Below are 21,250 nucleotides of genomic sequence, written 5' to 3'. Positions count from 1 at the left end.
CGTCTCTCAGGCCGCTGCGCATGTCGAAGAATGCCGTCAACTCACCCGCTCCTTTACTTCTCACGACCACCACCGTGAGAAAACCGCCCGCGCCGCTTCTTCCGGTCTGCCACCGTCATATCTTCCTGAATCCTTGGTTTGGCTTTGGGTGCCCTCCTCCAGCTCAGGACAGCCTACAAAACTGCTGAGCAGATACCAGGGCCCCTATCGCGTTGTTCACCAGACATCCCCAGTTAATTATCTGGTCGAGCCCATCACGCCTTCGTCTGATAATCGCCGCCGCGGCCGTGAAATTGTGCCCTTACACCGCCTGAAACCCTACTACGACCCAGCCATCGTCTCATGCCCTTAGGCCGCCAGGATGGCGCCTTTTCACCCCGGTGGTATTGTAAGAACGAGAGTTGGAGTTTGATGCCCCAGCAGCTAGCGCCGACGAGGGCGAGAAAGCAGAAGATAGGCGAAGCCGACGAAGTTCGTGTTCGCGCTTGTGAACGGTGGCTTGCTGAGCAGCACCGCTGGGACTAGGACTGTGGCCGTCCGTACTAACTGTGCGAGTTTCCACATTACATAATTAATTCTGAGTTTAATTGAATTCAATACCAAATCAATTTATTAATTTCGGTTTAATTGTGTCAAAAGTGTGAATTGAGAGAATTCGCTGTATTCAAATAAAATGATTGTAAACTGAATTTGAGTTAACTATAGGGTAAAGTGCATTGACTGTGGCTTAAGGTGAATTATGTGGTTCGATTGTCAGACACGACGCACAATCGACGTAGAGGCAAGGAGGTGCAATTAAAGGGGAGGAGGTGTCAGTGCTTTCGCATTACTCCAGTGCGATTTCCGCAGTGCCCGCCAACGTTTTTTTTATTTTAATGGAAGTAATTGCATCAGAAGTCTCTTACTTAGGGCACTGAAAGGAAGACCTTGAGAAGAGACTTCTTATTGTAATATTTCATAAGGAGGAAAACTAATACTTTGAGGGCGTCCGATCACTGCAGTGAAGTGGGATGAATGCGTTCAAAGAATGCCGAAAACGATTCCATCCAAATATACTGTTCTTCGTAAAAATTGATACCTTGGCTCATTCTGGCTAAGCTGACCTTCCACCAGTAGTGGATAAAAGAGGGTGTTCTGTTAAATATAATATTTATAATTTTTGTAACTTGCCTGACTGTACTCAGTAGGTTTTCGAAAATTAGAAACCCAATTTTGTAATGCTCGGTAAGACGTTTCCTTAGAACCTGAGCACCACTGCACCTTACTGCTGAAGCACGCACGTTATAGTTTTCTCCTCCAAGGACTTTATTTACTGACACGTTGCTTTTTTGTTAAAAACATTCCACTGGTAAGGTTAGGGCTACACTTGAGGTATATTATTATAAACACTTCGAACTAATACTCCAAAGGACCATTCTTTGCGACTTAATGGATCCTATCAATACCTGTTAGTTGCTACTAACACATTTCTCTGCCAGGCGACAATGCGTCGAACTCCGCGGAGGATCCAAGCGATGCAGTGCGCCGGCTGTTTACTCCTATTCATATATTTATTTGCTGACATCCGCGACTTGTCAATCTGCCCCTTGTGAAGTTGCAATCTGCGGCAGCGGACACGAGCGAATCAGCGCGCGGAGCTGGTTCTTCTTTCACGCCCTCCGGGACTACGGCGCGCCCGCTTCTGGTGTGCAATAAGCACTGATAGCTTCTTCACGATCAGAGTAGAATTGCAAATTATGCTTTGTCCGCTCACGAGCTTGATTTGCCACGGAGCACTGTGCTTGTAAACAGCATGACAAAATCTGCACCTTAGATAGGACATATATGAAAAGGCGCTTGCGCTGAGCTTAGTACGACTGAACCTGAAGTGAAGCAAACCAAACGCTTCATTTATGGAGAGAATCTCACACCAACGAGGCACAGTGAACACCGCATAAGGAATGTTTCTGCTCACTTCTTTTCAGTAGATTATTTGTCAGAATTGGTAAGCATACGTGCGTTTCATCAGCAAGTATGTCTTATATGGCTGGTCAGGAAGTACTTGAGTACTTACGAACAAATCTGTCAGGAATGAGAGTTCCAGCGAGTTGTAAACTCCAACCTGGGCCAAAAAAAACTCTTCACTGTATCGGCTATTTTTCTTGCATATTAGGTGTAAAGCCTCTACCCCAGCACTACACCAGACATGCCTCTCTGAATGATCTGCAGACAGATAGGGAGCAGCTCCCCATACTCCAAAAATCCCGCGCCTCTCGCAGGCTACAAGTCTGGCCCACACACAGACACACAAACTTATTTTACCACAACACGTACCATGTTCTCCCACCACGTGACACTTGCCCCACTGGCGTCCTTCCTCTTTAGGAAGAGGTTTTACTCCAAACGCTTTCCCTCTGTGTAGCACTGCCCTATGTGGTAACCAGAACACACCTCTTAGATCCCTTCAGTGATTCCTGTCCTTTCGGCACAGTTCTGGTACGCTGGGTGTTTATCGAGCTTTTCTGCTCTAAGCATATCCTACCTTTGAAGCCCTCCGGGAATACGCGCTCACATGCGTATATCCTACACGTCCAGCCTCGGACGCAGACTGTTTGCGTTTCACGCCTCGTCACAGCACGTTACTACCTATACTACGGTAATCCGGTGCTTACTGGTATGTTAAATTATTAATGGTTGAACTTGCGTTACCTTTATTGACATTCTCCATGCCGAAAGGCCGGGTGCCGCGAAGGAAGGCTCAGACGCAAGCGGAATCGATGACGCGTGCCAGATGGGGAAATCGAAGGCAAATATGTGGAGCAAAACTTTAGTAGCTATGTGTAGGCATCCATGAGCAACGAAATGTTCAGTTTAGGTTTGAGGCATTCTTATCGTGAACTGATAGAGTTTTTGGCGGGAACGCGCACAAGCCAGTTTCGAAGCCTTTACGAAAAACTTTTCTTTTTCTTATACAGCGCAGCTATCAATGCCCCGTGCCTTGCTTCGGCGGTGGTGGTGATGATGTTGCAGCCGCAAGACTGGAGTAGGGCAGGGAGCGTGAGAAAGTTGCAAGACGGGTGGCGAAACCGGCTGTAGACTGAGCGTGATTGGAAAGGGCTCAAATACTGGGAAACTTTCTGGTTTACAGGAAGCGTTCGCCACCAGGCAATTGACGCGAATGAAACGTGGAAATTAAAAAAAAAACGGTGAAACTGTTCTGGATGGTCCCAAAAGTAGTCCTTCTTGCAGCCGCCATCCTGCCTCCGTTGAGGCGCCTCGCCAAGGCTGTAAAAAGTGACAATAAATGCTTCGAAATACTTTTACTTAGCAGGGCAATTGTGCGCAGGCCTCGTACGTTTCCACGTGAGCATATTGCGCGCCACGGGCGAGTTCGTGATCTCCGAGGACGGCACGGTGGTGGTGACTGGCAGTATACGGACGGTCGAGGAGGGCGACGATCTCCTTCTCGGCACCAAGTCGGCTGATGCTCTGAACGATGAAGTCGCTTACGAGTTGGAATCTGAGGACATCTACAAGGAGCTCCGGCTACGTGGCTATGAGTATGGAGAGTGTTTCCAGGGCATCCTCAAAGCTGACATAAACAGTAAGTTTTTGTGTACTCGTTACCATTTTCCTCCTACGGCCACCTTCAGCTCCTTAGTAGTGGACTCTAGTGATCGCTTTCTGTGTACCACGTTCATGACGAGCAGCGGGAAGAAATCTTTTTCATTTTTGCGGTCCCACTTAAGGCTACGTAAAGTCGAAACGTTCTACCAAGGTCCCGTGAGTTTCATAAAACTATACCCAAAAATTCTGGACAAAAGCATTTTTCAGCGAGAAAGAATATATGAATACAATCTTTTCATACATTGTAAGGGTTCAATACAACAATCAATATATCCACAGCTCTCCGATCGGGAGGCTTGGAAATGTTTACCGGCGTGGAAAACGTTCTGAATTGGTTTTTTTATGGCAGTCCTAAGTGCTCTACGCCAGCGATTGACAAACTTTGAAAGATTTTGCTACGCAATGGAAGAATAGACAAAGCCTTCAATATTTTCATAATATTACCTTACGATATTCAAATACTCAAACTTTTTGGTGAAGAATGTTGGTCATGCGTTTTAGAAAGATGCCTATTGACCTTGCACATTACACTGTGTTCCATTTTCAGCTTGAATATAGTGATAAAGCGTCGGGTTCGAGCTGAGTGACAAGAACATCGTTTTGTTTGTAAAGGCTTGGGACATAACATTTAACCTTTGTAATCTATACGCTAGCACGTTGCGTACACATCATCTGTTTCCATGTAAAACGTTTCTCCACTTGCAAATGAATCCCTACTATTCTTCTCTTGTACCTTCTGTGCATCGCGACTCCGTATCATCCGTGAATGTTGTTTTCAACTGAGAAAGAGCGCTCAGGCGCAAATACTCGCCGTTGGCCTCCAGTCCTTGGGGAAGAGATAAGTGTTAAGTGCTATATCATCAGGGCACGTACGATTACAATGCGTAAATCTCCTGTACACGGTACTTTTATTCCAGTCTTGACGAAACATTTTAATGGAATGGAGCAACATTTTCTTAATTATTGCACTAATTATCTTTACAAAATTTAATTTGCGCTCAATCGCAAGCTGAAGCATATTCTTCAATCAGTGCATCGGCTAACAACAGCCTCTCCACCACCAAACACCAGGTTTTTTTTGCAGACGGAATAAAAGAGAATGTGTATGCCACAGCAATAAGAAGCACAGCGTCAAAAAAAAAGAAGTCAAACGAGACACATCACCCAAATAGCAAATAAAAATAACTTTTGAATGTAAGCAGAGAGAATGACAACAAAAAAACCATCTCGGGAGAAAAAAGGTACTATATCTGACAAAACCTGCTCCTCCACCTCGAGTATAGCAGGACGTACATTCAGCAAACTTGAGCGACAACATTGCCTATCAGGAACGCCGAACGCGCCATTCGTATCGCTAGCACATTTTCTTTTTGCTTGCCCTATTGCAGCGAATTGACTACCTTCACTCTTAGTCTATTGCGGGGAGCCTCTCTAAAATAAAAGGCGATCACCAGATAATGATCTTTGTACTTAGTACTCGGCACCACTAAGAGGGGCCCATCATTGCAACAGTAACCCTTCTATTATCCATTTCCTACCTTCAGTGAAACAGCAAAAGTGCGGTTCATGAATAACATCTCAGATGTATTTCAACTAGGCCAGATACCGACGACGTTAGACATAATAGGGAATCTCTGAAAGGTCATGTTATCATGTATATTTATTGTTACTAAGTTTTTTGCTATTGCGATGGATTTTCCGAACATCACCGCCCTATGTGACACTAGCGGCGAAAAAAGTTTGTCAGTGGCCGTGAGTGTCGCGAGCAACTTCAACCGCTCTAGCGATAAACAACCCTGGAGAAGCCACGTTCTTGCTGCAACATGTTTAGCCGGGCTAAAATCAAAATACATAAACATTTTATGGTGTAATAAAAAGTTCACACGACTCTTTGCCCACAGTGACGGGATTTGAAGGCGCGGGCTCCTTTCCCAAGTAATGCAGCCCTGGGAAGCCGAGCACCAGGCCGGGCCATAGCTTGTACCCATTTTGAGAAAACCGGTGGGTACGCGGCCGGCGGCGGGAGTCGAACCCACCACCTCCCGAAGCCGAGGCGGGCGCTCTGCGACAAGGCCTGAAATTAAAAAGTGTCCTTAAATTGTAAGCTCAGTCGTTCTCTTCCCGTCTCCCATCCCCTCTCTCTTTCAGAGCCGTACGGCAAGCTCAAGTTGGACGATAACTGGGTGATCTTCATGGACACAATGCTGCAGTTTAGTATCCTGTACGCTCCTGGAAGATCGTTGCGGTTACCGGTTCGAATCAGGCAATGCATCATTGACCCCCTGCTCCACGCCCAGGCCGTCGAGAAGGTCCAAAACGCAGGTAATTGCCGAAGCTAGTCACATCGTTTTCTGGACAGCTTCCTTTCACGATAGCAATTTCATTTTTACAATTGTGAAGGGTGTAAGAAAAACAAAAGCGACAATGAAAATGGATTTAGCCCGCACGAAGTCGTGTAAAAGATTTCGTGTTTTAATATTTGTCCCAAGCAAATTAAAACCACCAGAAACGTGGAAGACTAAAGCACTAAGCAGAGGAGAAATTAATCATTTCCTCCATCACCTTTCCTCATCATGGTCGCGAAGGTTTTTTAATCTCACCTGAACAATAGATTATGCAACCTCCTTCTACGTTTGTATTCTCTTGGAATCCTGTCTGTTACCCAAAAGGGTCATCGGCTGTCATTGCTTGCGATTCATGCCCTACCCGTGTATATTTCCTCTTCTGTTGGGCTACCATGAACTCACTTTGTTCCTTAAGCAATGATGCTATTTCCCTGCCTCTATATGGTGCTCATATTTCTTCCATTCCATGCTAGCTGCACTGTGAATAATTTTATACCCCGCCTTATGCTAGCCTCCTGGTTTCTTCCTAGCAGGTGAGTACTGGTAAGATGCAGACTATCGTACATGCTTTGTTCTTGAGGGATACCGTTGAGCTGCTACTGATGAGCCGAGGGCATTTGTCAAGTGCACCTCTACATATTGTCTTCGAGTATTAAAGGTACACCGCATATATCGACGTCCACACTCTTGCTTATAGCGCTTCGGCACCGTACTGTATGCCGTGTGAGTGAACCCTGCCGTACAACTTTGACATAAGAGAGCACAACGGTTGTCCACGGAGTTCTGCCTGATCCTTCCATGTTCGATAGGTCGAAAAACTTCAAACGGGTCTGGTTGTTTTGACGGCACATGTTGTCAAAGCTGTGCTCAATTAAAGAAACAGCGCTACACAAATGACTACTGTCAGACATAGTTGAACCTCAGGCTTAACACCAAATTTTAATATGAGGCACGATGTTATTCTCGATGTGGTGAGGAATATAGAGAACTACTGAAAATAAAAAATATAAACAGACAAAAAGAAAGAAAGAAGCAAACAAAAGACAAAGAAAACGGTTTTTCGTTACTCTATCCCAGAAAAAAATGCAAACATTGGGCTCTCGGATGCATGCGCAGGAACATGTCTGTCCTGACCGCCTTTTGCACCCATTATATGCGAGCGGAACGCTGGCTGCAGAACTTGACAACTGCGCACTATTCATGGCAAAGAACCTGTGATACAGATTTTGTGTAGTATAGCCACCGCACATACCTATACCAGCGCGCCTTAATCTGTCTGGGAGACGGGTTTCACAATTCTTTTTTTTCGTCATGTTCCCTCTTGGTTGTACAACCTGACGAGAGTCAAACCTTCTTGTATGAAAACTACCAAAGAAATCAATTGTCCTGCAGAATAAAACATTCCAGTGAGTTCTCCACAACTCACTTCTCTGCCCACTTCTCCGCCTAGATTTCTTCTTGCCATACACTGTGTATTAGACTTCGAAATGAAGTAACTCGAGGCAGCAGCGCAAATGAGCCAACACGACAGAAAAGAAGTGGACGGCGGCCAGCACACTGCATATTTTAAAAAGTTTTTATTTTGATTTTTTTCTATTTTCTTGTTCGCCTTTTCAAGCTGTGTCTTCTAAAGAAATGTGGACTTCATTGTCAGCGCTAGTATCGTTCCGGTCCCTCGTCTTCTCTCATTCCCACTGCTAGAGCCGTTATTAACATGCGCAAAGGAGCTTAACTTTCCGAATAGATTAACGTTTCTTCGAAGCATTTACTGCGGGCCTTGTACCTTCACGCACGTGGACTAGAAAGTTGTCCACGCGTACAGACGCTCCTCCGATTAAACCCAAAACAAGTCACCGCCAGCACTACCTTGCAAGAATGAAGCTTCATTTGTCCCGGTGACACGCCACCATTTCTGCTCGCCAGAAGGAGCAGCGCCATCCTCTGAGCATGGATATTCTTGAGGGAGGCGGGGTCTCTTGAGGAGGCTAAAATTTTTTATAACCCTCGTCTTTGACAGCTGGCATGAAGATCTGGCATAAACTATGCGCGGCAGGGCTGACGTGCATTCCCAGTAAACCATAAAACGTACCATAGACATCAGCAAGATATTTACGCTGGACATTAGACACCTCCATTAGACATCCATATTAGTACCGTTTACGAAAAATCTACGTACCTACAACATGGAAATTGGGGTCCAGTTCACGTTGTAGGTACGTACTGCAGACATCACGCTCTACATTTATCAGATATTTGTGAACATGTAAGTACGCCCAGTCTACGTAGCCTAGACGTCTATATAAAGAGAATATGACTATACATAGATCAATATCCAGGTGAAAATTTCTAACTGGTTCCAGTCCTACTGTTTTAAGAGACACATTTCCAGACTGGAACCAGCTGCAATACGAGATGCAGCTGACACCTGTTACAATTCCAGATGGAACGGAGACCTACTGCATCCCAGCCACAGACTTCCCTATGGAGTCGTCGGGACGTCCAAGCACTCCAGATAGCTCAAATACAGTTGAGTAAGCGAGTACATGGCCATCATGGGAGCCCAAAACACTGCAGATGACTTCCTAGTGCGTCAGTATTTTATTGCGCTCGGCGCTTTCACTGAATCTTCTCGTTGAGCATAATCGTCAGGTTAACAGCTGCGGTGGCATCAATACTCTTCTGCCGAGCCCAATAGGCCAGGGTTGCTGCAAAAGAAAGCATAATTGTTCACTTTTACAGGTGACAAGAGAATGGCACAGCAACCACAACAAACAAACCCAGTAATTTACGCCACTTTTACCAACGCAAGTCTATGAAGCGTGAAAGGTTGCCCTTGGAGCACTAAAAGGCAGTCGTGCTGAGCGGAGTGTGCTTGCACACGCACTTCGGCACACCATCCGAACGCATGCCCACATTTCGGTAGTAGAGGCCAGTTGCATACATCACCAGCCTTTGTTTCAATACACAGCGAGTTTGGCAAAACAGCCAAAGGAGTAAGCGTAAAAATATAACGTGCCGATAAATGCGTTAGAATTTTTTCATTACGAACGCAAAAATAGCATAAAATACACTTCAATGAGTAAACTGAGACTGAGTACGCACCAAGAAAGGTCACGATCCCAGCCGGTGAAAACGACTTGTAGTCCTAATTCGTACTGACGGGTCCACTTCGCCGAGTAGTAAAAGCAAGCAAACTGTCTTCCTTCAGCTCCATCAAGGAAAGAACGGTTGAACAATCTCGCCAGCTATAATAAGGGAATAATTAATTCTGTGTCGAGGTTCTTCAAACACAATGTTCCCACGGAACAGGACTGAAATCGCACACGCCCTGCGCTCTACCACTGCCGCCATGGCTGAACCTAGCCTCGTGCGGATGTGCGAAACTGTCACATATTTTGTATCGTCTCTTTTTTGTACTGAGTAGCAGGCTTGGTGTGGCATGAAAAATAAGTTAATTATTTTTAAATTGTAGCATATTACTTTTTTCACACCTGCAATCGCCATGCGCAGTTTGCGCTATTATTGATAAAATACGATACGAACTACAACGCGATGGCGGCTTAGACAATTCACCGCACTTTCCCCGCCGCCGCCTGTCCGCAGCATAGAACAGGCATATGGGCAGCGCATGTAGCATGAAGGCAAGATGACCAATTATCATTAGGGTAACGGGCTGGATTCAGAGAGAATGCAAGCACAGCAGAGAGGATCAGGGCAGGTGGGCAGATGAGGTTCGGAAGTTTGCTGGGATAAGGGGGCCGCCGCTGGCACAGGGTTAACTGGAGAAATTTTTGGCCTGCACTGGACATGATTACAGTGTTGACACGATGGTAAAAAGCGGGACTCAAGAAGTTTATTCTCAAGAAATATGAGGTCACACATTCAGCAACACAAATGCCTAAGCTTTCCTCAGCTCAACATTCCAATAGTTATCATTGCTAGCGCGATTAGCATATTTAAGACATTTTTGAAAAAAAAAATAACTCCCAAAAATTGAACTGAACCAATTCTTGTATTTTAAATAGTTGGATAAGTTGAATAAAACATGCTTAATCAGAAAAAATGGTTATTATATAGTCCTGGCTGCTAAATAACAAACAAGTTTTTTAGTGTGTCCTCACTTTTCAGTGTGGTTGAGATAGCTTGCAGGCTGTAGCACAAGGTATAAATTGAATGAAAGAATAGTAATGAAATAACAATGCGAATCCTGACCAAAGCGACTGGCATTTCAAACCAACTGCGTACAGTTGAGTCAGAAACCTGATGCGTGTGCATTCAGATTTGTCTTTACTACTTCCCGTATTTTTCTTCTTTCTAGGCAGGATAATGTTGCCGTGAAGCGAGCACGAAAAAACACAGGCAGCGCTGGTCATGCCTCCAATTTGTAGTCAACAGCGATTTCAAACTTTAAATGCAGTAAGGCAACACGAAATATCGAACGATTGAAAAATATGGAATTCTTCAATTATATATCCCGCTCACATACCCAGGACGTGACAAGTAATATCTACGAGAAGTCTAGGTTAAGGCAGATATGATGTCGTGGGTACGTCTGCAGCTTTTCCACGAAAAAAGGTTGGTAGATAAGACGTCTGAGAGATTTTGGTTTGGTACATAGACGTTCAGACTTAATCTGGACATCTATGGGAGGTTTGTGGTTTGCTGGGTTGCGTCGACAGGCAACTAGACGTCATAGGATTGTCATCTCCCATCAATTCCTGTATCATTTTGTCACCTCAGTTTAGGTGAATTATCTGCATTACATCCGGAGCGCCCTGTCACTGCGAGCGGCCTGGCAAAGGAGTCAAGTAGCGGTCTGAACATGACACCCCACCACTCCCATGGACGTAGCCGCGCAGTGAGAGGACGCTTCGGGTGTGGTGCTTACTGACAGAAGCCGTTGGGAATGTCACAACCACTGCTAGTAAATGGCGAGCCGCGCTTGTAATGGACTTTAACAGGACATGCGCATACCTGGGGCAAATAGTGTGCGCGTAAACTGTTATATAGCGACCGCTTGCGTGTGGAGCGCTTCATAGACAGGTGCATTTTCCCGACCATTTCTATTATTTTGTATTATTGATGTGAATGTGCTGCGTGATGGTTCCTTTGTTTACAGCTGTTCCTTCGATATTCTTTCATGCTATCCCTGCTGTCTTTGCTTCACCTCCTTATTGTCTGTTCTATATGTTTTAATTTTCGCCAGCAGCATGGGAGGTGCGTATATAGACCGCACTTGCCGCATCTGGAACCTGTCTCTTCCTTCCTTCTTTTTTCTTTCTCAATAAATCGTGGTATCACTTCGTCGAGCTACATAGCTACATAAGCTACATAATCCTCTCCGAATACCTTTTCGTTACTTCTACAATGCTGCGTGATGAAAACTTTGGACAACTCAAAAATTCGAGATCAGGCACTGAGCATTTGTCTAAGTGAAAATCTTTATTGCCTTATAGAAAAAGAGATGAACTGTAATATTAGACTACATGTTTAAAATCCGCAAATTCATTATATACAATTTTAAGACCGGCAATTAGAGAGGCTTCTCTTAAAGAACACAAAAGGCTTAAGTACGTGCATGTTCGAAATTCACCTGTTTGATTTCCATTTTCTCGCCCGTGTCAATGCAGGGTTGGATGTCGTCTACGACAAAAACATCACACAGTGCCAAGCGGGAGGCATTAGCATACAAGGTGTAAAGTCCATCACGACTCCCCGAAAGACAGTGGATCAGGCTGTGGTGCTCAACGAGTACCATTTCGTGCCATACGTTGACAAGGAGTCTACAAGAGAGGAAAGGGAATCCGCCGTTCGAGAGTATATCGACGTCTGTAGCGCTGTCGCGCGCAGAGTGCTCCAATCGATGGGCAAGAATGAGTCAGAGGTACAAGAAGTAATGGAAGACTTCTTCGAGGCTCCAGAACAAGTGATCCGCCGATATCTTGGAAACATGGCCACAGATCAAGGGCTTTTGCGAGTCCTCGCGGCTATTCAGATGCAAGTAGACGATTCCGCATCGTCCGTAATGACCGCTGTCCAATCGCTGATGTGTACCTACCGAGAGGATCTAGAAAGGGACCGTCTTAACACAGCACTCTTTGAAGGGGACTCTTTGAAGAACCTTATTGACATTGTGGAAGAGAATACAAGTGCAAACAGGCTTCGTGTTCTTGAAATAGTGGCTTCAGGAAGCGACTGCATTCTTGCACCATTCGTGCCTTCGTTCGAGAACATCATACTGAAGACCGAATATACGCTGGCGCACCCGTCTCCTGAAAAACTCACTGGAGCGCAAGTTCCTGACGGAGTGCAGCTAGTAACTTGGAACCCGGCCTTCCCTGCCAAGAGCAAGTTGCCAGAAGCTGACTTGGTAATTGCATGGCTGCCTGTCCGTGCTGAAGAGTCCCTTGTGCTCTTCCTCGAGCACTTGCCGACGCTGTGTAGACAACACGCGTTTGTGCTTCTGGCCATGCGTACGCGATTGGCTCCAGCTGAAAAGTTCCTGTCAGCGGTGGCTGATGTTCGGCTTTCTGTCCATGCCATCTATACTGTTGAGTCAGTTCTTCATTCACGCGGCTTCAGCACAGTTGCTCTCAAGTCTAACAACATTTCGGTGCTGCTGCTTGTGAGAAAGATTGATACTGGCTCCGAAATGGTGAAAGTCGAAACAGTAATGGTAAAAAACATGCAATGCGACTGGGTCGAGACACTGAAAGCGAAAGCTCGGGACCACGAAAATAAGGCGTCTGGACAGAGTCTCTGGCTGATCGCCGAGGACAGCTGCACCAGCGGTGTGGTTGGGCTGACCAACTGCCTTCGCAGGGAAGCACCTGAATGCCGTGTCAGGTAATATTTATGAACATACTGAAGACAATGCACTCTTCTTATAGGAATGTTGATATCGCGGCTCAGCACATGACTTCGAACAGGGTCTAGATATCAGCTCATACCACGTAACAGAATGAACAGATGTACTCCATGTAGAAACAGAATTGTAAGGGTGGCCCCAAAAAATTGGCACACAGTGCACTGAGCCATTAATTAAAAGCAGCACATGCACTTTGGGCAAAAAATGTAATAGGTAAATCCAACCATAAGAGGAAATACTCTGCACTTTTTCTTGTATAATGTCAGTTACGCCGATAGATCAAAACGTTAGATTAAAAACAACAAGCACCGCCTGCCGGCTCCATTCGGTGATTCAGACTGAAGACTATAAGTGATAGACTTCATCATGTCAATCGTATGAAATTCTAAACACTGTCTTTTTTTTAACTCCATGGTAGGTATTCTGGGTCTTAGTAACAAGATGCATTGAACGAAGAATGATGCAGGTCGCAACGTATCGGTACAATCCGGATCGGCATTCATGTAGAATAAAGTAGTTCACGATTCACCCTCTACATGACACAACCAGGAACATGGAAGCGTTTATTTTGTGAGATCTAATGTTAACAGCTAAACATTTCGTTTGGAATGATGATTCATATACTACCGAAGTTAATAAATTCGTTGATCGAGTGGATTATTATAGCAGGCACATTTTATTGCTCTGTTCATCATGAAATTTCGCGCAACATGCCAAAAGAACAAAATCAAGCCCTAAAAGAAGCGCCGGCATGGTTTAGATGGTATCACGCTGCAGTTCAATCATGAAGGAACTATTGCTCATGCGTCTAAGAAACTATTGTTTCTTACGCGCAGGGTGCAATGGGGTTAGGTAGACCATATCTGTCTCATTCTTCATGCAGTAAATGCCGGACTGAGACAGCTTCCGAAAGCCATCATACGTCTTAAATGTTTAGTTTTTGTGGGTTTAGCATCCCAAAGTTTCCCAGGCTATGAGGGACGCCGTAGTGCAGGGCTTCGGAAATTATGCCACCTGCGGTTGTTTAACATACACAGACATCGCACAGTACACGGGCCTCTACAATTTCGCCTACACCGAAATTCGTTCTCCGCTGCTGGTGTCAAACCCGCGTCTTTCGGGTCAGCAGCCGAGTGCTGTAACCACTGAACCACAACGGCCGATTTACATGTCATGAGCTGGACAAGCAAAACTAGGTTTTCTCTGGGGGTACGTGGACATTAATTTCGCCAGCTTCTGTTCTAATAGAAAGCGATGCCCTCTAATGGACGCGGCGCCGCGCAGCGGCCTCGTTATCTAGTGCTGAGGACCAATGTCATACCGCTATTTCGGTGTTTCTTAAACGGCAAGGAAGTACCAAAAGACCCGGTTATAGATCTCTCGCATTAGAGTGAGAGCTCAGATCATTAAACACATTCCACATTTCCCGGTCCTTACTACTACATTCCAGGTGCATGATGAATGCAAGCTTGAAGTCAGAAGAGACAATCGACTTTCGGCCGAGTAACCCTATCTTACGCATCATACTGGGTCAAGATCTCGTCATGAATGTCTACCGCGACGGAGAATGGGGTTCCTTTAGGCGTACTGGCACAACTTCGAGTGAGTATCTTGTACAGTCCGCATCACTCTTGTGTAGAGGGCTCTGCTAGGTTCCAGGTGCCAGAAATAGTGTCAGAAAGACCACAAAGGGTCACTTTGGCTCACTAATTTGAGTTTTTGTTGCCCGGTTCGCAGCTTGATCGCTCTACAGAAGGGTTACGCAGACTATACATAATATTTTTATTATGCAGTCAGGGAAAGCCCCACTGCCATAACCTAGCACAGTGAATGCGTTTTTTTCCTGAAAAATAACCGAGCTGTCTTATTCCCACTTGTAAAAGCAGGAACGTGGGTGGGCGTAGTCATGATTGAACGCTGCCATAAAAACTGAAAGCCATAGATGTAGGGCGCTATAAACTCTACAAAAAATTTGCAGCATTTAACGCAAAAACTTGTTCAAATTACTGCGCACGCATTTTCGCCCTTGGTCTTGTCATGATTAAACTGCGCCAAAAAAAAAAAAAACACGGACAGAGAAAGACGTGTTTTCTGTCTCTGTCCGTGTTTTTTTCGCGCAGTTTAATCATGAACGACAAGCACCAACTAGCCCGCCAGAAAACCCTTCTTCTCATGAGCTTCTGTAAACAATAAAGCCTCCAATGTAAAGTGCGCGACAGTTGTTCGCCATAAAACACACTCTAGCACTTAACTTAGCAACCCAAGCTTATGTTTTCCATGTGTGTCATAGGGTTTACCTACAAAACGGGGAGGCGGGTGCTCTCAAAACTGAGCCCTCGATTGTCCTGAGATCCACGCAGACACTGAGATCCGCGCACTAATCAAACACATGAGTAATAACCATACAGCTAACTCTGTCGCTTCCTTCGGCTGGGCAGAGGAGCATGAGGCTTCACACATGCAGGAACACGCTTTATCTCTCTGCTTGAGTGGACATACTGTAGTCTACGACCGGGTAACACAATGAGCTGCAGCAACAGCTTAATTACGGTGTTCACCATTAGAATCTTCGGGGCTGGCTGCTGCGAAAAATACGCATCTCCTGCAATGACAGAAGTAGTCGGCAAACGGTACTTTCACGATATGAAATCTAACTTTATCACAATCATCGATAGCTGCATTCCAAGTAATTAGCGTCATTGTTACCCCACAGAGAAGAGTTGAAAAGAATTTTGCACCATCGCGGTAACTCAGAACTTGGTTCGCATGCCAAGTAATTAGCGTCATTGTTACCACACAGAAAAGAGTTGAAAAGAGTTTTGCACCATCGCGGTAACTCAGAACTTGGTTTATAAAAGGGGTCTAACTAGTTCCCAGCGAAAGTATTACTGCCAATCTGAACCGTCTCCCTCCGTTTCGTCTAATGCAACCGCCATGCTTTCTTTTCTTTCTTGCGCCCATGTTCTACAGAGTGGTTCAACAAAAGGCCAATGGAATACGCTTTCCTCAACTTTGGAACTCTAGGGGACCTGTCTAGCCTACAGTGGTACGAGTCTGCACTGCGCTGCACTTCCTCATCTAGTGTCCAAAGGAAGAATTTATGCAGCGTGTATTACGCTCCACTGAACTTTCGGGACGTCATGCTTGCTACAGGAAACCTGTCATCCGATGCCTTACCCGGTAAGTGTTTTACTTTGGAAGAAAAGATCTAAATGGCACTCAATACGCAATGAAATGCAGCCGTATTTTTTTTTTGAAAAGGCAAAATGTGGCGCCGTTTTGGGAAGTCAGCGTGCTAACATTCTGAAAGTACACAGCGCAAACAAACGGGACACAAGAAGGGGACACACACATGAGCACTCACCAATACCTCACTGCATTTGTACTGCACACGAGCATAAATATAGGGAAAAAATCTTGCACAGAACCGCAGAAAGAAGGCCGACATCACCAGCAAAGCAAAAGCATGGACGTCCCTCATTTAAGAATTGAGCCATGCCAACTCTGGCGGGACAGGGAAACCTTGAAAAGTTCGGCCTCCGAAATTCTCAAGGTAAATATTACATCTACACGGTGAACCTCACTAACCGCTTCAAAGCGGCACCTCATAATATCGCTCCATTGCTAAGCACCCGTTTACGACCTCTTCATGAACCCCTTCCGCCTCTTTCTCCGTTCTCTGCGCTTACAAACACCAAACGTCTTGTAGGAACTACTAGAGGTCGGCATCTAGATGGGGATGTCCGGAGCTTAACTGCGGAAATGGGTGAAGCAGAGAGAAAAAAAGGATCGTGAAAAGGCTGAGAAGGCTTGAGAAGAAGCCGAAAAAGAGAAAGAGCTCGAGATGAAGCCAAAAAGAGAAAAAGCTCGAAAAGAAGCGGAGAAATTGAGAGAGGCTGCTGTAAATGAAACAGAGTGCTCAAGAAGAAGCCGTAAAAGAGAGAGCGAGAAAATTCGAACGCGAAAAGCAACTGCTTGACATGAAGCTTCAACTCCTACGATCTTCGAGCCCCTCAGAGTAAGTTCATAGCACTAAAGAAAAAAAGTATCAGCTTGCGGTTAGATGCCAGCAGGTTGCTTCCTAGGTTGATTTCGCAATGGACGACCTCAATGCGTTCCTTAAGCAATTCGAAGGGATCGCGGGAAGCCAGAATTGGTCAGAGGGTGAATGAGCTACCGTTCTTAGCATGTGTCTGAGCGGTGAAGCCTTATTTGTATTCGGACGACTGTCTCCTGAAGATGCAGCAAATTACAGCTAACTCAAAAGTGCCACGTTTAAACTATTATAACTTACCACCGAGGGATTTCGAGATAAATTCAGGACAGAGAAGCCCACAGACAGCGAAAAGGCATCCCAGCATTTGGCGCGATTTTATCACTGTTTTGAACGGTGGACGGACCTTTCGAAAATGGCGCAGGAGCACAGTGCACTTTGTGAGCTGCACATCAAGGAACATTTCCTGAGTACGTATCATCCAAGAGTGTCTGGACCCGAATTAGAGAAAACCCAAGACTCTTTCCGAAATGCTTCACCTTGCAGACAAATTCCTGGAAGCTCAGCCAGGAGCATATCTGAGCGAAATTAAAACGCAAATTCTGAAAACGGCTAAAAATTCGAAGGCCGCGACGCCCGATCCATCCAAAAGCCTCAGCCGATATGCTACCTATGCCACAATTCAGGCCACTACGTGTCTGAACTTCTGGAGTGCCTCAGGGGAGCGTACTTGGGCCTTTATTGTTCTTACTATATATTAATGACATCGTCGACACAACTGTTCCGGGCGTTGAGATTCGATTGTTTGCGGATGACTGCTTGCTGTACAGAGATATTACATGTTCAAATAACCAGATTGACCTAAACACTTCTCTAACTAACATCCTTACCTGGTGCCAGAAATGGGACATGGCTTTAAACAAAGAAAAAACAAACTTCCTTCGCGTGACACGTAAAAAAAATATTTTTGAGCACAGGTACCATCTCGGACAAACACCACTAAAGGAAGTTTCCAGTTTTAAATACCTGGGTGTAACATTAACTAACAATCTGTCCTGGAATTCACATGTGGAAAATATCTGTTCGTCCGCCTTTCTCAAACTCTATTTTTTAAGAAATAAACTTTCCAAAGCTCCCCCGCAGGTTAAACTTCTCGCGTTTAACTCACTAATCAGGCCTAAGCTCGAATATGCATGCGTGGTGTGGGATCCTTATACTAATACTAATATTAAGAAAATTGAAAGAATCCAAACAAAAGCCATAAGATTTATTTATTCTAAATTTTCACCTTTTGATTCTCCGTCTGAGCTAATGAAATCTAACCGTATCCAACCTCTTGAGATAAGAAGAAAAAATATTCGACGAGAATTTCTTTCCTTGCTCATAAATAACAAACTGGCTCTTGATCCTGCACCCTATTTATCGTTTTTAGCTACACGCATCACACGTCACCATCATCCCGGTTCACTTACCCCGTACTTTGCTAGAACTGACACTTTTAAATTTTCCTTTTTCCCGCGTACCATCAGTGAGTGGAATTCTCTGACATGATAAAATGTAAGCGCATAGTCATCCTGCATGCCTTTTTATTTTTATTTTTAGTTTTTCTTTCTATTTTACTTGTTATTTCTTTTTATTTTACTTGTTACTCGTGTATCTGTGTTATCTTGTTCTGCTTGGATCTGTAAGACGATCTGCAGTATGAAATAAATAAAATAAAAAAAAAATAATTGCCGCAACAGCGCTACGAATAGTAGTCCCACAGCGTGTTTTACGTGCGGCCAGAAGGAGCACAAAGCCGAGGCTTGTTCAAACCCGGGCAAGTCCGTTCCCCTGGTATCATGCGTACGGGCCTCCTCAGGTGACCACTTGGAGGAAGAAGATGAAAATGGCTTTGTGGAACTGAACAACTGCAAGAAAGTTCCTTTCGTCTTCTACAAAAGCTCCTCTTTACAGCAGTTCACCGCCGGTGTCTTGGCCACTCCCCCGTTGTGGGTATGCGCCATTTTATTTGAGGCCAACCAACCAACCAACCAAAAAGGTTGGCCACCGAAGCGCGGCCTTGTTGTAGAGCATCCGCCTCGCATTCGAGAGGTGCTGGGTACGATCCCCAGTGCCGCCGGGTACTCACCGGTTACTTTAATGGGTGCAAGATTTCTCCGGGCCTGGTGCTCGGCTCCTCTAGGTTGAGATCCTTGGGAAAAGGGTTTTTGACCACAGTAGCCTTGACGGATCAGAGATAAGTTCCGCCATCAAGCAACCCTATATCCGCATCGTGCGGTCAAAGCCGAACTTGTGGCCCTTTTTTTTATTCTCTTCTGCCCGCCATTGATGGCCTGGGCATCACCCATTAAGAGGGTTGACATGTAACACTTGGACGGCACTGAGACAACCACGAGACGACACAGTAACATACATCGAGCTACCTTTCTCAGGTTTATTCATCTTCATTTAGTACATGAGTTTTCCCGTCCAACCTAAGCACAGCGTGTTCGTTGGTTGTTCAGGCAGTACAGTGAATCACCGAATGTGTACAAAAAATTATCCAAGAAATAATAAATTAAGAACACTAGTACATGCGTAATATACAAAAATTTTGTATGCATATTGAGCAAATAGGAATGCAACTCGCGAAAAACGAAAACAAACATGAACAGACGTCATCATGACTTGAAATGAGCCATATCTATACAACTCTAAAATACGAAGCAAAAACAGGGAAAGTAGATTATAGCAAAAACAAGGAAAGTAGATTATAGCATGCAAGAGGCCATCAGTGATTTATCTGCCAGGATGAGCACCATTTTCTTATTGCTTTAGTCATTTTACGTTTGGTTTGAAATTGTAAAATTCTTCACCAAGTTTATTGAATATCTGCGGCAAATAATATCTTCTGATCTTTTTCTCATAATGCGCAATGCAGCGCGGCTCAATATAAGCTTCTGTCTTTCTTAAGGCAGCGTTTTTCTTGACGGGTATTCTGAAAGCATTTGTAAAGTAATGACGTGTGAGCACTGTGTAATAAAAAAGTTCCCGCATTTCCAGTACACCTAGTCTACTGTATTTTTCCTCCTTTTCAACCTCCTGCAGCATAGTGCCATAAGTTATACTGTTTGCAATTATTTTAATTATGCGATTTATGGCTCCCATTTTGTGATCAGAGCAAGTGCCATATAATTTAATGCCATAAGTTATAATAGATTCAGCTAGCGCCGTGAATATGACGCGCCTTAAGTGCATCGAAGTCTTACCTCTGAGGTTGTACATCATCGCGGACACGGCTCTAAGCCTGTTACATATATACTGCGCATGATTAGTCCATGTCATATGCTCACCAAATATTATTCCGAGATATTTTACTGAAGGTTCAAATGGAATGACATTACATGTGCACGGATCATAATGTGAGCCATGCAAAAAAAGTTACTCATTTAGGAGTACTCGCTTGTGCGGGTTTCTAAAACAGAGAAGTTTCGTTTTTTTGCACGTTTATATAAATTTAGCTTTCAGCAAGCCAGTCTATTACCTTGCACATATCCTGCTGAAAGCTTTTGCTTGCCAAATGAAGATAAGTGAATTCTAGTGCTAGTGCCGTGTTATCTGCATACTGAAAGATTCTTGACGTTAATTCCAAAAAATCGAGTTCAGAGACCTACAGTCAGGCCGGAATGAAACGCGAACAGAGCATGTCAAGAAAACAAAATATTTTACCTGCCTACTTTCAGCTGAAGTGTACAACAAGCCTGATTCATGTGTCTGGGTAAAGGGCCTACTGAAATGCATAATCGAAAATAGGTTGTAAAGGAATATCTCGCTGGAAAGCAGAAATGTATGACATATGCGTGTTCTCGTTTCATTCCGGCCTGACTGTACACATTGAATAGTAATGGGCCCAGTGTACTTCCTTGTGGAACACCACATTTGATCGCCTTAAATTTACAGCATTTGTCATCAATTCTAACGCACTGTGCTCTGTCTGTGAAATATCCCTGAAAGAATTGATGAAACCGTCCCCGGAAACCCATGTTTTCTAATTTTGGCAACATTAATGCGTGATCAATAGTGTCAAAGGCTTTCGATAGGTCTAAAAATAGTGCTAATGCAAGATGATTGTTTTCAATTGCGATGTTAACGTAATCCGAGACTTCTTCTAAGAGCGTACTTGTGTTCCGGTTCTTTGTAAAGCCGTATTGTGCCCGGTTATTTAAAGAAAACTTCTCGCAAAAGGACTGCGTAACTGATCCCACGTGTTTTTCCAAAATATGCGCAAGAGCCGATATAATAGAAATCGCGCTGTAGTTTGCGCAGTCATTTCTTTTTCCGCTTTTATACAGAGGCCTCACTATCGATATTTTCAATTGTCCGGGCATTATTCCGGTTTCTAATACGCCGTTTAGTATTTTGAGGATCACACCTTTTAATATGTTAAAGTTGCAG

At 44.6% G+C, this 21,250-nt stretch overlaps 1 protein-coding gene and 1 long non-coding RNA gene across 2 annotated transcripts in view; one reads left to right on the top strand and one right to left on the bottom strand.

Annotated features, from left to right (window-relative positions):
* Nucleotides 1-21,250, top strand: part of LOC149361717 (fatty acid synthase-like) — a 132,155-nt gene that overhangs the window by 64,593 nt on the left and 46,312 nt on the right. The window contains exons 13-17 of the mRNA XM_089568134.1: nucleotides 3,326-3,583; nucleotides 5,755-5,928; nucleotides 11,582-12,797; nucleotides 14,270-14,421; nucleotides 15,790-16,003. Coding sequence (XP_089424260.1) covers nucleotides 3,326-3,583; nucleotides 5,755-5,928; nucleotides 11,582-12,797; nucleotides 14,270-14,421; nucleotides 15,790-16,003 — 2,014 coding nt within the window. The remainder of the gene's footprint in view (nucleotides 1-3,325; nucleotides 3,584-5,754; nucleotides 5,929-11,581; nucleotides 12,798-14,269; nucleotides 14,422-15,789; nucleotides 16,004-21,250) is intronic.
* LOC149361718 (uncharacterized) lies at nucleotides 8,529-9,239 on the bottom strand. The gene is made up of 2 exons (XR_016288971.1): nucleotides 9,054-9,239; nucleotides 8,529-8,656 (listed from the first exon to the last, which is right to left on the bottom strand). It is a non-coding gene; the product is annotated as an uncharacterized LOC149361718 (long non-coding RNA).

This window comes from Amblyomma mixtum, chromosome 2 (genome assembly GCF_055824585.1).
Source record: "Amblyomma mixtum isolate Tamu chromosome 2, ASM5582458v1, whole genome shotgun sequence".
In the NCBI taxonomy this organism is placed as follows: Eukaryota; Metazoa; Arthropoda; class Arachnida; order Ixodida; family Ixodidae; genus Amblyomma; species Amblyomma mixtum.
Note: the sequence above shows the minus strand (reverse complement) of the source record. Positions and strands in the feature narration are given on the sequence as shown.